This window comes from Eulemur rufifrons, chromosome 5, assembly GCF_041146395.1.
Source record: "Eulemur rufifrons isolate Redbay chromosome 5, OSU_ERuf_1, whole genome shotgun sequence".
NCBI lineage: Eukaryota > Metazoa > Chordata > Mammalia > Primates > Lemuridae > Eulemur > Eulemur rufifrons.
Window position 1 is genome coordinate 45,144,110 of NC_090987.1, and position 20,386 is coordinate 45,164,495.

The following is a 20,386-nucleotide window of genomic DNA, read 5'->3' on the forward strand; positions in this document are numbered from 1 at the left end:
TCGAGTTCTGTTTTTTCTTTTAAAGATTATACATCATAATGAGAAGCATAGAAAGACTATTTGGCTGGGGAGAGGGGGACCTTTTACGCAAACTATGATTTGCAATACATTCAATCAAGGACCCAGACATTCAGAAGAGCATAGCTCCTCTCCCCACTGGCCACTGTGGGGAATATTTTTTTGTTTTGAGAATAAGGAAGTAGTATAAGGGGCACAAGGGGAAGGTAAGGAACAATTGCTTTTCACCCTTCTGGTTTATCTATGACAAAGCTGCAAGGAGTTTCACTGTGCTGGTGATAGCAAGGTAAGACAAAGGCCATTTCCTTTGGGGATATGCCTAACTTTCTGAGACCTGGAGCAGTGGCTCACGCCTGGAATCCTAGCACTCTGGGAGGCCGAGGCAGGAAGATCGCTTGAGCTTAGGAGTTTGAGACCAGCCTGAGCAAAAGTGAGACCCCATCTCTACAAAAAAACAAATTAAAAAATTAGCTGGGCATGGTGGCGAGAGCCTGTAGTCCCAACTCAGGAGGCTGAGGCAGGGGGCTCACTTGAACCCAGGAGTTTGAGGTTGCAGTGAACTATGATTGTGCCACGGCACTCTAGCTGGGCAACAGAGTGAGACTCTGCCTCAAAAAAAGAAAAAAAAAAAAAAAAAGTCAGGATTTCAAATCCTTAAGTTTAATTTATGTAAGTATCCTTTCATATCCATAAGATGAGTTAGGTCTCTAGAATTGAAAATGCATTAAGTGTTGGTTTCTTTGGCTACTTCTAATTCTTATATGCTACTCCCAACTCCATAATCCTCAGACCTTACTTTAAGGCCTCAGAAACAGAGAAGAATAAACATATTTCCTGTACCCTCAATGTATTCCCTGAAACCCGGACACTACATGTCACTACAGTGGAGTACCTCTGGCTGCCCCACACTGGTGAGGGTCACTACAGTGGACATGCTCGGTAGAGCTCTTCACGTTTCTCTGCCACCTGCACTGTCCTTCACCCAGTATGCGTCATTTCAGTCTAACTTTCTCTCAGTGTAACACAGGCATGCCTTGGAGATATTGCAGGTTTGGTTCCAGATCACTGTAAAAAAGTGAGTATCACAATAAGCGAGTCACATGAATTTTTTTGTTTCTCAGTGCATATGAAAGTTGTGTTTATACTTTAAGTATATTAAGTGTGACATAGCCTTATGTCTAAAAATGTAAATATCTTTAAACAATACTTTACTGCTAAAAAATGCTAACTATCATCTGAGCCTTCAGGGAGTCGTAATCTCTTTGCTGGTGGAGGGTCTTGCCTCTATATTGATGGCTGCTGACTGATCAGGGTGGTGGTTGCTGAGGGTTGGGGAGTCTGTGGCAATTAAAAAAAAATAAGACAACAGTGAAGTTTGCTGCATCAATTGACTTTTCCTTTCACAAAAGATTTCTCTGTATCATGCAATGCTGTTTGACAGCATTTATCAAACTGCTGCTGTATCAATTAAGTGGATGTGATATTCTAAATCCTTTGTTGTCATTTCAACAATGTTCACAACATCTTCGCCAGGACCATCTCAAGAAACCACTGTCTTTGCTCATTCATAAGAAGCAGCTCCTCATCCATTCAAATTTTCTCGTGAGATTGTAGCAATTCAGTCACATCTTTAGGCTTCACTTCTAATTCTAATTCTCTTGCAATTTCCTCCACATCTGCAATTACTTCCTCCAGTGAAGTCTGGAACCCTTCAAAGTCATCCAAGAGGGTTGGAATCAACTGCTTCCAAACTCCTGTTAATGTTGATATTTTGACCGCCTCCCATGAATCACAAATGTTTTTAATGGCATCTAGAATGGTGAATCCTTTCCAGAAGGTTTTCAAGTGCCTTTGCCCAGATCCATCAGAGGAATCACTTTCTATGATAGCTATGGCCTTATGAAATGTATTTCTTAAATTATAAGACTTGAAAGCCAAAATCACTCCTAGATCCATGAGCGGCAGAATGGATGTTGTGTTAGCAGGCATGAAAACAACATTAATCTCCTTGTACATCTCCATCAGAGCTCTTGGGTGACCAGATGCATTGTCAATGAGCAGTAATACTTCAAAAGGAATTTTTTTTTTTCTAAGTAGTAGGTTTCAACAGTGGGTTTAAAATATTCAGGAAACCACATATAAGCAGATGTACTGTCATCTAGGCTCTATTCCATTTATAGCACACAGGCAGAATATATTTAGCATAACTCTTAAAGGCCTTAGAGTTTTCAGAATGGTAAGTGAGCATTGGCTTCAACTTAAAGTCACCAGTCACCATTAACCTCTAACAAGAGAGTTAGCCTGTTTGTTGAAGCTTTGAAGTCAGGCATTGACTTCTCCTCTCTAGCTATGAAAGTCCTAGATGGCATCTGCTAATTAGAAGCATGTTTTGTCTTTGTAGAACATCTGTTGTTTAGCATAGCCACTTTCATCCATGATCTCAGCTAGATCTTTGGATAACTTGCTGCAGCTTCTCCATCAGCACTTGGGCTTCAGCTTGCACTTTTATGTTGTGGAGACGGCTTCTTTCCTTAAACCTCATGAACCAACCTCCGCTAGCTTCCAACTTTTCTTCTGCAGCTTCCTCACCCCTCTCAGCCTTCATAGAATTGAATAGAGTTAGGGCCTTGCTCTGGATTAGGCTTTTACTTAAGGGAATGTTGTGGCTGGTTTGATTTTCTATCCAGACCACTCAAACTTTTTCCATACCAGCAATATGGAGAAAAAGAAGGCTGTTTCACTTTCTTGTCACTCACATGTTCACTGGGGTAGCACTTTTAACTGCAAGTACCTTTCCTTTGCGTTCACAACCTAGCTAATTGTTTTGCACAAGAGGCCTAGCTTCCAACCTTTCTTGGCTTTCAACATGCCTTCTGCACTAAACTTAATTATTTCTGGCTTTTGATTTAAAATGAGAGACATGGGACTCTTCCTTTCACTTGAACACTTAGAAGACATTGTAGAGTTATTAACTGGCCTAATTTCAATATTGTCTTGTCTTAGGCAATAGGGAGGCCACAGAAGAGGGAGAGAGATGGGGACATTTATTGATTAAGTTCATTGAATTTTATGGGCCTTGTTTGTGGTGCCCCAAAACAATTACAATAGTAACATCAAAGATTGATCACAGATCACCATAACAGATAAAATAATGATGAAAATTTTTGAAATACTGTGAGCATTACCAAAATGTGACACAGACACAAAGTGAGCACATGCTGTTGGAAGAATGGCACCAACAGACTTGATCAACTCAGGGTTGCCACAAACCTCCAATTTGTAAAAAACACAATATTTGTGAAGGGCAGGACAGTGAACCACAGTACAGTGAGGTGTCCTGTGTATGGGAAAGAGTGTGGGCAGTGGTGTCGGCTCACTAATTATCAGGGGCTGAACTTGGGAGAGTTTGTCAGAGTCTCAGATTCTTTTTTTCTTTATCTGTCAAAGGGTAATACTATCTTCATAGCGTTGCTGATTATTTAATGAAATAATATGTGAGAAGGTAGCAGGAATTATAACTCATATCCTATCTACATTGTTTAGTTCTTGGGCATTTACCTGAAAGGTGGCATGATCCCAAACAGGACATTATTTCCTCTGTGGGTCTTCACACTCTAGCCTCTCTCCCCAGTAGTGTGGACTGATTGAATGTCCCCCTTTTTTGGTGGCTTTCATCCAGGTAGATTTTCACACGTGTCATTGAGTGATTAATAATTTTTTTTGTCTTTATGTGTAGGGAATCCATAACATTTTTTCAGGGGCTTAGATTTTAGTGCCTCTCTGTATAATCTAGCACAGTTTCCCCCAACTGTGAGAGCTAGAACAGTGGCCAGTTGGCTGCTGAGTGACAAAGATACACAGAGGAGATAAGTCCTGCTGGTCAGTAGACCACTCAATCAGCACCTTGCTCAGAAAACAGACTTGTTGCCAAATGAAGGGTCAAAACCATCTTCGTGAATGGCAGCTTCTACTGTAAAACAAGGTCCATCTTCAGGGACAAAGAGTATGCCAGATAAACCCTGCTGGGCTGTGGAGCTGTATTTCCACCCTATTTTCCAAATAGTACTTAGCCATGTGGTTTGATGCCACTATAAACCCACGGTCTCCAAACTTGACCAATCCGTCGCTGCTGCCCATTGGTCCTTTGTGACGTGCTTGTTTACCTGTCTCTCTGGCTCTGATTTTCTGACTCTTATTCCCTATCAACTCAGCCCCTGTTGCCCCATCTTCAGCAATAATCTTGCTTCCCAGGAGATGAAAACAGAAGGAGTCAGGTACGAATACTGCGGTGGTTTAGATGATGGTGTCTCCTCCAAAATTCATGTTGAAACTTAATCCCCAAAGCAACAGTCTTAAGAGGTATGGCCTTTGGGAGGTGATTAAGTCCTGAGGGCTCTGCCCTCATGAATGAGGTTAGTGCCCATATAAGGTTGAAGAGAGTGAGTGCCCTCTTGCCCATCCATCCCTCCCTCTGGAGGACACAGCAACAAGGTGCCATCTTGGAAGAAGAAAGCGGCCTTCACCAGACACTGAACCTGCTGGTGCCTTGATCTCAGGCTTCCCAGCCACCAGAACAATGAGAAATACATTTCTATTGTATATTATAAATTACCCAGTCTGTGGTATTTTGTTATAGCAGTACAAGCCAACTAAGACAAATACTCTCAATGTTCTGCCTCTCCTAACACTTGCCTCACATGCAGTCCCCTGAACCTCTCCAACTGCCCTCACTCTGGCGACTTTTCTATGTCCACTCATCCTATCTACCCGTGTCCTTGGCCTGGTTCCCTCCCCCTACTCTGTGACCTTGCTGTGTGGGGCAGTCCCTTTCTCTGCACACTTTGCCCCTCTGCAAGTGCATCACCCAAGATGCCCAGAAGCATCCTCAAGTCTCTCCCATTCTAAGGAGGGAAAATCCTCCCCAGGCTCCTGGTCCCCTCCAGCTAACATAAAATTCCTCTTCTGCCATTACTGGCCGAATCATGTTCTCCCTAGATTCATATGTTGAAGTCCTAACCCCAGTACCTCAGAATGGGACTCTATTTGGAGAAAGGTTCTTAAAAAGGTGCTTAAATTAAAATGAGGTCAGCAGCATGGGCCCTAATGCAGTATGACTGGTGTCCTTGTGGGAATCAGACATGAGGACTCGGACACACACAGAAGCAGACCATGTGAAGACCCAGGGAGAAGGCGGCTGTCTGAAAGCCAAGGAAAGAGGCCTCAGGAGAAACTGACACCTTGATCTCAGACTTCCGGCCTCCAAAACCAAGAAAATAAATTTCTGTTGTTTAAGCCACCTGGTCTGTGGTGCTTTGCTATGGCCGTCCTCGCAAACTAATATATTCCCTGTAAACCCCTGACCTCTAAAGCGTAGAAGAAATGCCTTTGCACTCTCACTTCCTCAGCTCCCCTGTGTCTCCCCTCCCTGCAGCCTGGCTCTCTGCCCTCCTCCCTGCCTGGACTCTGCGTGCGGCACAGGGAACCCTAGCTCCCTGGGCTCTCACCATAACACACTTTCTGGCTCACCTTGGCTTCTCTGAGGGTGCCTTCTCTGTCCTTTACGGTGGACTTTTCTCATTCCACCTCCGTAAATGCTGAACACAAAATTCAATCCTGAGCCCACTTCTCTACCCACTTCCCTATTCTCCTTGAGTGATTTCATCCATTCTTCTGGTTTCAACTATTTTTTAAAAATATGCTCATGTTTCTCAAATTTGTAACTCCACCAGACACTGATCCCTGATGCTTCAGAGTACCTAATCTAACCACTAGCTCAACTCTTCCTGTCTCCCCAAATCCATGCTCCCCACAGGATCCCCTAGTCGATCACGATTAGGGCTACAAGGTTCACTCACCCCATCCACAGTAGGAATAGTCTCCCTCCCTTGCCAATCTTGGAGGCTTGGTTTTATTAAGGGAATTATAGGATTTTATTATCTCATGTAATTCCCCAGCTTAAAACTTTTCCTTAGTTCCCTGCCATCCTTGACATACACCCAAATCCCCTTTCACGGGGCACAGGAGGCCAAGCTGTCCAGCCTTCCTGCTGCTCACTCACTCAGTCCTTTGGGTGCCCACAGTTTCCCAAATCCCCAAGCTGTTTCCTTCCTCAGTGTCCTTTGCTCACTACAAACACGAAGTCCCCTTGTTGCCCTACACTAACCCCCACCCTACCTCATGCCTAGCAAAGGCCTCCTCCTCCTGATTCAGCTCAGGTGTGCCTCCCCCAGAAATCCTTACCTCCTTTCACCTCTCCCTTCTCACGCACCTCTCCTAAAATTCCCACGCATAGCTGTCTCTGCCTTTTCCTCATTCTTTCCAGCATGAACTGAGTCATCTACAAACTCTATGCCGACCAGAAAAATAAATTAATGGCAACCTTCTAGTTCTTAAGCATTCTGATTCTTTCAGGTTTTATCATGTTTAGCATCATTTTTTAAGTTATAGTGTTGACTAATTAGCTGATAGAGTCTTAGCTGCGCTATTATTCCTCTTGTGTTGCCATTTATATGTTAGTTGTAGTGGCCAGGCTGGGGAACCAAGCCATTTGGGATAAGCTGAATGTGTTTATGGGTTAGTTAAATTTCCTTTTTCTCAAGTTTTGACTTCATTTTACTCACCTGGCTTTTTTTTTTTTTTTTTTTTTTTTTTTAATGTTGTGGACTTTAGGGATAAAGGAGGAGAAAGAAATTTTTAAAAATCATGTGTGGTCCACTATAATAACTTTCAACAAGGGCACTAAGAGGACACAATGGGGAAAGGACAGTCTCTTCAATAAATGGTGTTAGGAAAACTGGAGTTCCACCAGCAAAAGAATGAAATTGGACCTTTATCTTACACCATACACAAAAATGAACTCAAAATGGATAAAAGCCCTAAATATAAGACCTGAAACCATAAAACTCCCAGAAGAGAACATAGAGGAAAAGTTCCTTGACATTGACCTTGGCAATGATATTTTGGATATCATACCAAAAGCTCAGGCTACAAAAGCAAAAATAAATAAATGGGACTACATCAGACTAAAAAGCTTTTGCACAGCAAAGAAAACAATCAACAAAATGAAAAGGCAACCTATGAACTAGGTAAAAATATATGCACACCACATATCTGATAAGGGGTTAATACCCCAAATTTATAAAGAACTCTTACAACTCAATAGCAAAAAAGCAAATAACCCAACTAAAAATGGGCAAAAGACCTGAACAGACATTTCTTCAAAGAAGACATAAAAATGGCCAACAGGTATATGAAAAGGCGCTTAATGTCACTAATCATCATGGAAATACAAATTAAAACCTCTATGGGATATTAAAAAGACAAGAGCTAACACATGTTGGTGAGGGTGTGGAGAAACCCTAGCACACTGTTGGTAGTAATGTACATTGGTACAGCCATTATGGACAACAGTATGGAGGTTTCTAAAGAAATTAAAAATAGAACTACCATATGACCAAGCAATCCCTCTTCTGCGTATATACACAAAGGAAATGAAATCTCCACCTTGTAAAGATACCTGCACCCCCATGATCACTGCAGCATTATTCATGAGAGCTAAGATATGGAAACAACCTAAGTATTCATCAATGGATGAATAGATTTAAAAAATGTAGTGTGTGTGTGTGTATGTGTGTGTGTATAAAATGGAATATTGTGTCGCCTTAGGAAAGGAGGTCCTATCATTTGCCATAACATGGATGAACCTGGAGGACATTATGCTAAGTGAAATAAGCCAGACACAGAAAGAAAAATATTGCATGATCTCATTTATATGAAGAATCTAAAAAAGAGGGGGGGGGGTCAAATATACAGAAACAGAGAATAAAACAGTGGTTACCAGAGAGAAGAAATGGGGAGATGTAGGTAAAAGGATACAAGGTAGCAGATATGTAGGATGAACAAGTCTGGAGATGTAATGTACAACACAAGGACTATAGTTAATAAAATTATCTTATGTTAGGGATTTTTGTTAAATAAGTACATTTTAGCTGCTCTTGTCACAAAAAAAAGTAATTATGTGAGATGATATAATAGATACGTTAATTTTCTTCACTGTTGTAACCATTTTACTATCAACTTGTATCCCCTATTATCTTGTGTCCTCATGACAGAATTTCCCCAACTTACTGCTCGGCAGCTGCTTCTCAGACACACTTGTGATCCAGAGCGGCTGTCAACAAAACGTGTCTGTAGAAAACATGGATCTGTTTCAGTCCCAGCCACTGTGGCTGTTCTGCATTTAACAAGAATGCTTTTTTTTTTTTTTTTTTTTAAGGAGCCGAAACTTGGTGGCTAATCAATAAAGAATGGGATTCTCTAGTAGAAAGTTTCCCATAGACTGAAACCAGAGCTTCCACAGGGTTCTGGGAAGAAACATTGTTTTGTTTTTAAAGAGTAAGATTTCAAAAACTCAGCTAATCTTACATTTTTTTTTTCCAGCCCAGGCTCCTCTAGATGTCTTAGTCGTAATAGATGGTTCTTCTCCGGATCCGTATCTCAACTTACATCCGCCATGAAATAGTAACCTCATGCGTCACAGAGATAAATAAAGACAGCTTTGAGTCTTCGAAAGTTGAATGAGTTGAAATTGGTTTGTATTTTGTATGTAGGTAATCTACACTTGATCTTAGGCAAAAGGCTGAGAAGCGGTGGTATTTAGGTAAGCTAAAAGAAAAGGATGACTGTATGCTATGTTTGAAGTCCATTGCATTTATATTCCACAGAAATAGTTATTGTTGGAGAAAACGATTGGAGATCTTACTCTGTGAGTCAGTCCTTCTCTCTGCAATCTCTGCAATGATGGAAACGCCACTGGCCTAGGAACAGATCTGTTTCCAGGTCTGGTTCTGCCTCCACTTCACCACATCACTTTGCCTCTTCCTGCCTTAGTGCCCTCCTGGGCCTGGAGACACCACCCCCGAAAAGCGCACCCACAAAAGGATGCTCTCTAATATCCTTCCGGCACCAGTGCGGTGCAAAGCAAAATGAATAGAGTGTTCTCAAAGGTCAAACATAAGGCACGTTACACACGGTTTCCTTTTCATTACTGCCACTTCCTCTGTGGTTGCTAATTTCAGGTTGTCCGGAGCTTATGAAAAGAGACTACGCCAGTGTGTGTGTCTGTGTGTATGTGGGCAGGGGCGGGGGGAGCTCTTTTGAAGGCTCACTTTGAGTAAGATGAGAATAAAACAGGCGGGAGCGAGGCTAGGATGCACCCACTGCTCCTTGCTTAGACGCGCACATGGGCCGGAGGCAGATGCACTGCAGAACTCACAGACTGCGGCTTTGTCCGCCACCCACTGTCTGCACCCAGGGCCGCAGAGACACAGCGGAGCTCCCGGGCAGATGAAGCCCGGTGATGGCACCGATAGACGGTCACAATAACGACTGTGCATAGCTTCCGTAACAAAACCTGAAACCAGGCAGAGCCCATTTCAGGTTGCATTACCAGCCCCACGCTCACTGCCAAGGCTCCCCAGCCTGCTGGAGGCCGGCAGGCCAAGTTTCACTCACTTGGATGCTATTACCAGGCAAAATTAAAGTGCAAGAGCTAATCTGCCTCCTGCACACGCTCTCAGTTTATCAGTCCGTTTCAGATAAAGCCTGGAAATTCCACATATGAGTTGTCCACAATTCAGAAGGCAAGGGTAGATTTTGAAGTACAATCGCTGGTATTTCATCCTAGGGCCACTGAAACCTGAGCGGATGTTTCCCCCCACAGCGGTGGACTGCATTCCTAGTTAGAGGCATTCAGTTCCATCTGGTCATTTCATTCCGGGTTAGATAATACCAGACGTATCTATGTAACATACAAGCCACTGTCAAATAGCACTGAGCCATCTCCCTGAGACAGCTGTTTCACACAAGGGCTTCATTGTCTGAGACAAGCTTGTATCATTTTACTTCAAGTGCTGGGGGAACAAGCATTCTGTCAGCCGCCTTGGCTTGGAGGAAACCCCGCTCACTGCCGTTTCATTATTTTATCATCCAGCCAAAACAGTACTATCAATTGCAAGGGTTGAAGGTTTAAACTGAGAACCATAAAGTCTTTGCTTTCATGGGGAAAATATTAGCTCCACACACCCAAAGAATATACAGTTAATACTTTTCAAAAGACAGATTGAGGTTCCTGGGCTACCGTAAGTGCTTGTCTTCCTTCTGCCCTCTGTAAGGCACAGTGAGTCAGTTTCAGGTAAACCGGGAATGTGGTTTCCAGCCCTGCACCGCAAAGACAATATCCCTAGGAAGCAGCTGTCAGAGTTAGGATAATGGAACCATAAAATAATTGATAACTGTGCAACTATTTAAAATTAGATGGATTCTTTCTTTTTCAACTCTCTGATGAGGAAAGGTGACAACTACTCCATACCCAAAATCTCCAACTCCAATTCCCATTGAGTAAATAGGGTTTTTTTCCAATTTTTTTTTTCTTGCCATGGACACACTGTTATTTTGAATTCAGGAAGACATTTAAGAGAATATCGCAGGTTCTTACACAAATGAGATGACAGCCTGGTTGTTCTGCCTACCTATAGATGCTGCAGCCTTTGGGGGAACATTTTTTTTTTTATTGTGGTAAAACATACATAAGATTTGCCATTTTAACCATTTTTAAGTGTACGATTTGGAGGCATTCTGTACATCCCCAAACATTTAAAAATATTTTTAAATGGGAATAATTCTGGTACCCCACAAAATAAATTAAGTATGATTAGTACCTTCCTTTCTCTCATTCTATGCTATTTATCTTTCCACGCTCCAGGGAGGGTCTTGTTAAGGAGCCACCTTGGTTATGTACCCTGAAGAGAAGCCTTCCTTCTATAGGACCCAAAGAACACATGAAGTGGCTTGGCCAAGGGATAGATGTGTATGTGCTTGACCCATTTATCAAAGCTATTTTTCTGGTCTACACAGATTAAAAACAAACAAAAGCTGGTTACTTAGAATTTGGCTGTGCTGGCCAAACAGGATTGGCCTCTCCTCCTTACCACCCCTCTTTTAAAAGAGAAAAGGTTAAATCAGAGAATTAGTAAAACAAAAGCCCTCTGCAACTCCAGGCCCAGTTATCAGAAGAGAACTGTGGTTGCCAAGGGATCAGGGACAGACATGTACGGAGAGCTTTAGGGAGGTCAGTGCCAAGCAACACAAAGTGTCATTATCTTGTCAAATGTTATTCATGTTGTATCTGCTCTATCAGACACTTCTGTGTTCTGTGACCTTGGACAAGATACTGCCAGGGAGCTGTTTGGAGGGCAAATAAAACAGCACCTGTCAAAGCCTCTAGCCCATTGTCAGGGGTATTGTGAGGACAAGATGAATATTCTTTCATGTGCTCATAGTCTCCCAGCTTACTGTGGAAGGTTGCTACTGCTTTATGGCAGATTCTCACTGATTTGGGTTTGCCATTGGTGACTCTTTGCCATGGGCACAGAGTTTGTTTAGAATCTTGGAATCCTAGTAGTTTGAAGCTCCTGTTTTGTGTTTCTAAGAATGAAAGAAATAATGTCTTCAAGTGTTTGTGGACTGGAACTGTGTTTTAAGAACTAGGACACACAAGGTTCATCTACCAGGGCAGCTTTCTGATTTCAGGATTGTGCTTTATTAAGCATCAAAGGAGGCAAGAAAAGCTTCAGCTTTCTCTGCTGCACCCCCTTTAATAAAAGGATTTGTTCTGTTAAATTTGGACTCAGCACTCAAGGACCTAGAAGGCCACATGTGACCTAAGGGCCTGAGGTCCACCTTACCAACACAGAAGGCCTTTCCATCACTGCTGTGGCAGGCGCCCATCTCTCTCTGCCAGATCCTTCCCCTGATCAGAAGAGTTCATCAACTCACAAGGGAACACCCCTTCCAGCTTTTGGCAACAATAAGTGCTAGTTAGTTGCCATGATCTGAATGTTTTTGCTCTAAAATTCATACGTTGAAACCTAATCATCAACATGATAGTATTAAGAGGTGCCTGGAGGAGATGATTAGATCATGGAGCAGAGCCCTCATGAACAGGATTTCTGCTCTTATAAAAGAGGCCTGAGGGAGCTTGTTCGTGCCTTCCACAATGTGAAGGTGCAGCAAGAAGGCAGCACCTTTGAAGCAGAGTGAGCCCTCACCAGATGTCAGATCTGCTGGTGCATTGATCTTGGACTTCCCAGCTTCTAGAACTATGAACAAAAAATTTCTATTGTTTATAAATTCCCCAGTCTAGGCCAAGAGCAGTGGCTCAGGCCTAATCCCAGCACTTTGGGAGGCCAAGGCGGGGGGATCACTTAAGGTCAGGAGGTCGAGACCAGCCTAGGCAACATAGCCAGACTCTGTGTCTACAAAAAGCGAAAAAAAAAAAAAAAAATCAGCTAGGTGTGCACCTGTAGTCTTGTCCCAGCTACTCCAGAGGCTGAGGTGAGAGGATCATTTAAGCCCAGGAGTTTGAAGTTATAGTGAGCTATGATGACACCACTACACTCTAATCTAGGCAGCAGAGTGAGACCCTGTCTCTAGTAACAAACAAACAAACAAACAAACAACCCAGTCTAGAATATTTTGTTATAGTAGCCTGAAAAGCCAAAGACATTATTTATTGAGTATTTTTTTTGCTAATTAGGAAGAAAAGTTTTGCTAAGTAAAATAACATTTTTAAAACAGAATTTCAAAATGTTTTGAGGACTCAAATAGATATCCTACTATTAATATGTGTCAGAGGTTCTAGAGATGTAGAGATGAATAAGATAAGAATAGTTTTTGTCTTTAGAAAGCTTACTTTTTAGTGGAGGAGAGAGATATAGACTATTATAAAATAACGGTGGAAGTTCCCAATAGACAATTGCACAGAGCACCACAGAAGCCCCAGGGAGGCACACTCAATTTAGCCTGAACAATAAATTCGGCCTGGAACAACAAATAGTTGGGCCATTCCTTCATGTTCACTATTGTGGGACTTTACCCATCATGTACATTTCAAACTACAAATATTCTTCACTTCAGCCCAAACACATGATAAGAATCTGGTTTTCTGGCAAGATTTTCACCTTTCAAATATAGGTTGCTATATTTGCTGACTTCTTTTCATAGATATAGTCTCAAGGAAGATTTTCCTGAATCGACGACTATCCTCATGCATCATCATAAAGTTGGGTTGGGAGAAGGAGATGTACTCTCGGGTCGGAAGGCCAATTAAAAGAAAATGTCAGCTGAGCAGCTTCCCAGAGACCTAATGAAAGCCAACTGGCCAGCCTGAGCAAGAGCGAGACCCTGTCTCCACTAAAAATAGAAAGAAATGATTTGGACAGCTAAAAAAAATATATATATATAAAAAAAATTAGCCGGGCACGGTGGCGCATGCCTGTAGTCCCAGCTACTCGGGAGGCTGAGGCAGGAGGATCGCTTGAGCCCGGGAGTTTGAGGTTGCTGTGAGCTAGGCTGACGCTACGGCACTCACTCTAGCCCGGGCAACAGAGTGAGACTCTGTCTCAAAAAAAAAAAAAAAAAAAAAGAAAAGAAAAGAAAAAAAGAAAGCCAACTGGGAAGCTAGGAGTCCCGACTTCATGACTTGAATGAATGGAGACAGAAAGACAGTTTGTCCTGTTGAGCAGCTGCACCAGATGCCACTGTTGTTTAGATGCTGGCATTTTTCTTAGAAAAATCTAATAAATTTGGGGTACACCTACAAGGCGAAAGAAGAACAAGATGACGACGCAGCTAAGACTCTCTTACTGAAACCTACCCCTGGCCCCACCCACTGCTGCCCAGCGGTGCCTCGGTGACCTGTCACCAGGGCAAAAAGCTAATTCTGCCTGTGGACCAACATTCCGGGGAGTCTGCAGGGGTCCTAACAGGTAGGGACAAATGTCAAGGTGATTTGTTTTCCCACTGCCACATTGTTCGAACTTATAATATGAAAGAGTGAAAGGAAACCCACATATGAATTCCCTAATTTGCTCACAAAGGCAAGCAATAAGCCAGGGAGTCATTTGATGGGGTTCGAGCGGGAGGAGCAGATGAGAGCTGCGACTGAGGCAGTGGACACGGTGAGGACATCCCACAACGTGCTTCCTCTTATTTTCCAAATTTTGTTTTCATAAAAAATAATTCCCTTAGGGGACAACTCACTGCTCCTTGACACAAGTAATTTGGTGCCTTTAGTAAGTCTTTAACATGATTCACAGTAGATGCTAGATCTAATTATTAAGAAATTATGGTTATTTTTGTTAGGGATGATAACATGTGGTTATGTAAAACAATGTCCTTTATGAGTGTGAGCTACATAGAGAAGTGACATGATGCTTTGGATTTTATTAAAAATACTCTTGGCTGGGCGTGGTGGCTCATGCCTGTAATCCCAGCACTTTGGGAGGCCAAGGAGGGAGGATTGCTTGAGGCCAGGACTTAGAAACCAGCCTGGGCAACATAACAAGACCTCATCTCTACAAAAAATAGAAAGATTAGCTGGACATGGTGGTGTGCACCTGTAGTCCCAGCTACTCGAAAGGCTGTGGCAGGAGGATTGCTTGAGCCCAGGAGTTTGAGGCTGCAGTGAGCTATGATGACACCACGGCACTCTAGCTGGGGTGAAAGAGCAAGGCCTTGTCTCAGAAAAACAAAACAAAAACAAACAAACAAAAACACTGGCAAAAATGACAACAAATGGGGGAAAATAAGACTTGGGCAATTCTTGGACTGGGTGATGAGCACATGGGAATCATTATATTCAACTCTCTACTTTTGTGCATGTTTTTAAATGTTCATGTTAGAAAATTAAAAGATAATTTAAAAAACAAACCTAAAAAGCTCCATCATGACAACACTCTTCTAGATGGTTGCCACGAAAAAAACGAAGCTTTACTGCCTACCACTAAGTTTCCTTGATTCGGAAGATATCATCAGTAAGACAATCCACCATTAATTTAATAATAGTTTTTCAGAAGAAAATAAACACAACATTAAAATATGCACTGATTATAAACTATATCCCAATTTCAGAATTGTTGAAAATGTGTAAAATGTGCCTCAGAACTGAGGTAATCTGATAATTTTTCTTTGTCAATTGTTAATAGGAATTGTTGTTGTGAAAAGGCCAAAATTGGAAATATTAGTGTTCAAAAATGGTGTCCACTATTTATTTTATTTATTCATCATTTATTTTATTTTATGATTTATTTTAGCCCATTCAACTGGAATTTGTGTTAATTATTTAGCGGCTGGAAGCTTGGCTTTCCGAAAAGCATGCTACACACAGGCTCACAAACGCAAGTAGGCACGAGTTTCTCCTGGCTCGTACGGTATGAGCCTTATGTTAATATTGTATGGGATTGAGAGTAATTACATTGTAAAGATTATACATGCTCAAAGCACATAGATCTATGGACCTTGAAACTATTTGGAATTATTTTTAATCCCCTGAGAATCAGCAACATTTCAGGCTCATCTTGGGGAGGAGGGACCAGGTAGAGACAGGAAACCACGTCCTCGTGGAGCTTCCTATTTTCTAGGTCACAGATCTAGAGCTAAGGACAGTGCAGTGTCTGCCCAGCGGTTGCTCGTTCCTGTGCAAACACAGGAGCTTATGGACTCGGCTGGAATTGCCCAGCTGTTCTGCATGTTCTGGTTTACAGTGTGAACAGCCAAGGACACGCAAGTGAAGCTGGCAGAGAAGAAAACAACAAATTCTGCAAACGCAACGTCACCCCAGCCCCTCGCGAAGGGTGTGCCGATGCCGCGGTGGCTTTACTTACTGTCTTCGGGCAGGCTGTTTTCCCGTTCTTCCCTCTCCATCTGCTGGCACCAGCCTTCCATGCGGTCTCGCTCTGCCTGGAGAAGCTTCAGAAACCAGTGGCCGTCCCGATGGCACACTGACCTCTGCACGGCCTCCAGAGGGTCTTCTGTGATAGAGTCAATCCAGGGGTCCGGAGGAGGCAGAATAGAGGGGTCAAAATCTGTGTCAAAGTCATCGTCGGCTGCACAGGCATGGTAATGGTTTCCTGAGCCCTGAATGCTGACTGTGGAGGTGCTGGCATCCCGGGAGAACTGTCTGGCCATGGGGCCAGGACACGAATTGTCCTCTATAGATTCCAGGGAGTTTTCCAGGTTATCATGGAAGTCCAGGTCAGCCTGTACTGCTGTCGTCACACTGTTGGATCGAGTGAACCTGCGGAAGCTTGGGAGAATAGGGAAAGGAGATTTAGTTCAAGAATATTTCTTACAGTAAAACTACATTCTACTTTTCTCGGTGGGTATGACCACGGCGTCTCGTCTTCTCAGTTTGTGTGTGTGTGTCTGTGTGTGGTGAGACCCTTGATGAAAGCACACTGTTTGCCAGAGCTCCCATGTAAAGAACACAACTCTCTCATCTTGGTTCAACACGGGATATTAACGCATATCTAGAGAAATTTCACAGGCGGGACAAAGCCAGTAGAATGTCCAATGTACCACTTCCCCCCCCCGAAACCTGGGGTGGCTTAAATCCTGCAATTCAGGTTGGCGATGGCCAAGGAAACCATTCAGTTATATCTTAGTCTGGGTAATTTGCTTAGAAATCGGGGGAAAAATCAAAACCTAACCTGGACCGAGACTATCAAGAATCCTGCGAAGCCACATTTTTACAGGGGCAGTTCTTCTTACGAGTAAGATTTCCTGAAAGCAAACTAAAAGTTTTAATAGATTCCTCTTAAATTAAAACTCCTTTCCCTGGTAAGGATTTACCTGTTTCTTGATTATAGAGGTCATCATTATAATTTGGCACAAAGTTTTTAGGGCAAACATCAGCTTCCAGTTCTAGAATTCTCTATCACTGTCCTGCGTGTGCTTTAATTTTCCTTTCCACAGTTCTACTGAGGTGATAAAAGACACCTTGTTCACAGATCCAACCTGAGCGTTTTCCTTGAACACCTGTGAGATCAGTGGATCAGTCTCTCCGCCAACGAGTCCTGCGCATCCCAGGCTGAAGCCTACAGCCAAGGGGAGGCATGAGGAGAGGGGGAGCGGACAGGACGGACAGACGAGCAATGAGTTCTTTCTCAGACAAGGGGCACGGAAGGTATGGGCCTGCGTTAATTTAAAACACACGAAAAGAGCTTCTCTGGCCTCCGGGGAAGGCAGGAAACAATGACCGAGAATGGAAGTCCACTGCAGGCGGCACCACGTGTCCATTACCCAGGTCTGTACTTCTTTTTCTTTTTTTTTAATGTCCCTTCCTGGCCTAATATTTTATTTATTTTTTATTGTGCTAAAATATATATGACATAAAATTTACTAGCTTAACCATTATTAAGTGTACGGTTTAGTGGCACTGAGTACACTCATCACATGTGCAGCTATCACCACCACCCATTTCCAGAACTTCATCATCTTTTCCAACTGAAACTCTGCACCCGTTAAACACTCACTCCCCCCCCCTCCCCCCAGCCCCTGGCCACCAGGGGCTGTCTCTGAGTCTGACTACTCTAGGTACCGCATATCAGTGGAATCGTGTAGTATTTTTCCTTCTGTGACAGGCCTATTACCATAATGTCCTCAAAGTTTCATCCATGTTGTAGCATGTGTCAGAATTTCCTTCCTTTTTAAGGCTGAATGGTATTCCATTGTATATATTTACCATGTTTTGTTTATCCAATCCATTTTGTTTATTCATGATCACTTGGGTTGATTCCACCTTTTGGCTATTGTAAATAATGCTACTATGAACAAGGATGTACAAATATCTCTTTGAGACCTTGCTTTCAATTCTTTTGGGTATATACCCAGAAATGGAATGACTGAATCAGATGGTAATTCTTTTCTTCAATTTTCTGAGGAACTATGATAATGTTTTCCATAGTGGCTGCACCATTTTACATTCCCACCAACAGTGCACAAGGGTTCCAATTTCTCCACATTCTCATCGACATTTGTTGTGTTGTTGATAGGATGTGTGTTCTGTGATTTCTGTATTTTTGAATGGGTGTGGGGTGATACATTTTCATTTTAAGATAGTTTGTTTGCCCGTTGAGTTTCAATTAATGTTCCACATTCAATAGTGTCAACCTTAAAGGATAGTGCACTAAACAATGTCCATACTACATTAAATATACCAGATTATATGCTTTTTCTTACTGTCCTGATCCATACTATTAAAGCCGATCAAAACTAATATTCTGGTCCATCAAACATAAAGAATGGCCAGAACAGTACAGGCAAATAGTTATTTGCAAGACTGTAGAAAGTCTGCGAGTCACAAAAAGGAATATAATCATCTCAAGAAATCTATCTTTTCCCTAGAGAATAACTGTCAAGAAAGAAATGTGGCAGCAGTACTGATCTGTGTTAGTTATTAGGATGGTCAAGATGATCAAATATGTTGTGATTCTGGCCATTTTATGAAGATAAACCAGCCCAAGTTGGCCCATTTCACCATTTGCTGTTTTTAAGAAATCACTTCTGCTGAAAGTATCAGATGTTGTCATTTTTGTAAGTTCTTTAACTCTCAAATGGGCCGCCCCCCCCCAAAAAATTGCATAGTGTGAAAGGCTGAATGCAATGTTACAAGTCTCTTGTACCAGCAATAAAAGGAAGAACAATTTTGCTAAAGTGGTGCTTCCAACAACCACTCATTTCTTGGCTGCAGTCGGCTGTTTCTGCATTCTTCCCGTTCATTCCCCAAATGTTAAATGTCAGCTCCTGAAGCTAAGCTTTCTCTCCAGCTGCATATGTGTGAATTGGATGACTCTCCTTGCAACAGTTGACATTTTGGCTGTTCTACTAACATGCAATCCCAACTATGAAAACATTAGCCTCTACTCTCCAAGATCATGTATTGCCAAAGGCATTACATTTCCAAACTTAAAGAAGTACTAGTCCCTTATTGTTTTCAATCACAGAAAACTTGCCAGAGACGGAATCTGTTCCACATATAAAGCAGAATGACCTACTTTCCCGTGCTTCTGTTTTTATCTACACAAAACTGTACTACCAGCATTCCTGACAGCCGTCTCCTGGCTATGGCTCGTGTAAAGTATCCACCTTCTTAAGAAAAATTACTTGGCAGTAGATTAATAGAAGTTTGCAGTTTAGTCACCCAGAAAGAAAGAAAAGTTAAGTAAAATTAAAATGGTTTGGGATTAAAAGCGGTGCCTTTGAACTCAGGCAGCCCTGTCCAAGCTGCTGGTTTCTATCAATTAAGTTCCTTAAGCAAGTGCTTTCTTCTACTCAGAGCTTTCAAAGAATGTTCTGCTCTACAAAACGTTTTATGTCTTTCATGTGCAAAGTTCCTTCTGGGTGAAGGGTGCAGTCAAGTTGTTATTGTTGTTTTAAAATTTTGATAGGAACACAGAAGGAGGTCACTTGATTAATTTCTGTGTTTTTTTCAAAAGAATTGATGAGTTGCTGGTTGATGGTGTAAATCTAAAAGTTGAACCCAGTGGCTTGCTGTTTCCAAACCCACAATTTCCAGCCTTGAAGCTTCTTTGGTCCTTTGTGCCCGCAGGCATGGTGTGTAATAATTACAACTTCTGAAAAATGCCGGCCAATATTCTGGCCTAAGGAACAGAAAACCATGAAACCAAAGGACTGGATCAACCAGTATGGAACACAATACCCTACCTGTTCTGAACAGCCAGAGGAAAGTCACTTATTAGCATTTACCTCTGCTGTTGCTTTGTGTTCCTTCTATGAAACAAGTTTGTATTTCTTTTTCTTTTTCTTCTTCTTCTTCTTTTTTTTTTTTTGAGACAGAGCCTTGCTCTGTTGCCTAGGCTAGAGTACCATGGTTTCAGCTTAGCTCACAGCAACCTCGAACTCCTGAGCTCAAGGGATCCTCCTGCCTCGGCCTCTCAAGTAGCTGGGACTACAGGCATGTGCCACCATGCCTGGCTAATTTTTTCTATTTTTGGTAGAGACAAGGTCTTGCTCTTGCCCAGGCTGGTCTCGAACTCCTGACCTCAAGTAATCCTCCCACCTCGGCCTCCCAAAGTGCCTCACACAGGCATGAGCCACTGCGCCTGGCCTATATTTCTAATTAGAGGATTTTCTACCCCCCTCCCCATAACTTTGCTGTACAGCAGGTTACAAAGCAACACATAGGTGAGTAAATTGCAGAGGTCCATTCTCCCCCCACTGTCGGAAGGAGTTGCAGTTCAGCAAAGTAAGTCATGAATGAAAACCAAGCACAGTGTATTTATAACGCACATGCTTTGGACCTGCAAGGCATGCAGCTAGTGAGACTCAAGTCATAAACTTATTTTAAGGAGACTAACTCAGTCATTCCATCACAGAATCCTCTGGCCTCTGGTTAGCTTCTTTGTCCCTCTCATTCACATAATGGTTGCTTTTCAGAGCTAAATCTAGTTTCAGAGGGGGAAATGCTAGTCCTGTGCTGGTTTTTCTTTCTTCGCAGGCGCCTTTAGCC

The 20,386-nt window shown here is 42.5% G+C and overlaps 1 protein-coding gene across 17 annotated transcripts in view; it reads right to left on the bottom strand.

Annotated features, from left to right (window-relative positions):
* DLGAP1 (DLG associated protein 1) overlaps positions 1 to 20,386 on the bottom strand; it is a 329,447-nt gene that overhangs the window by 17,419 nt on the left and 291,642 nt on the right. For all 17 annotated transcript variants that reach the window (XM_069468246.1, XM_069468237.1, XM_069468233.1 and 14 more), the window contains one exon: positions 15,741 to 16,162. In XM_069468246.1, coding sequence (XP_069324347.1) covers positions 15,741 to 16,162 — 422 coding nt within the window. The remainder of the gene's footprint in view (positions 1 to 15,740; positions 16,163 to 20,386) is intronic.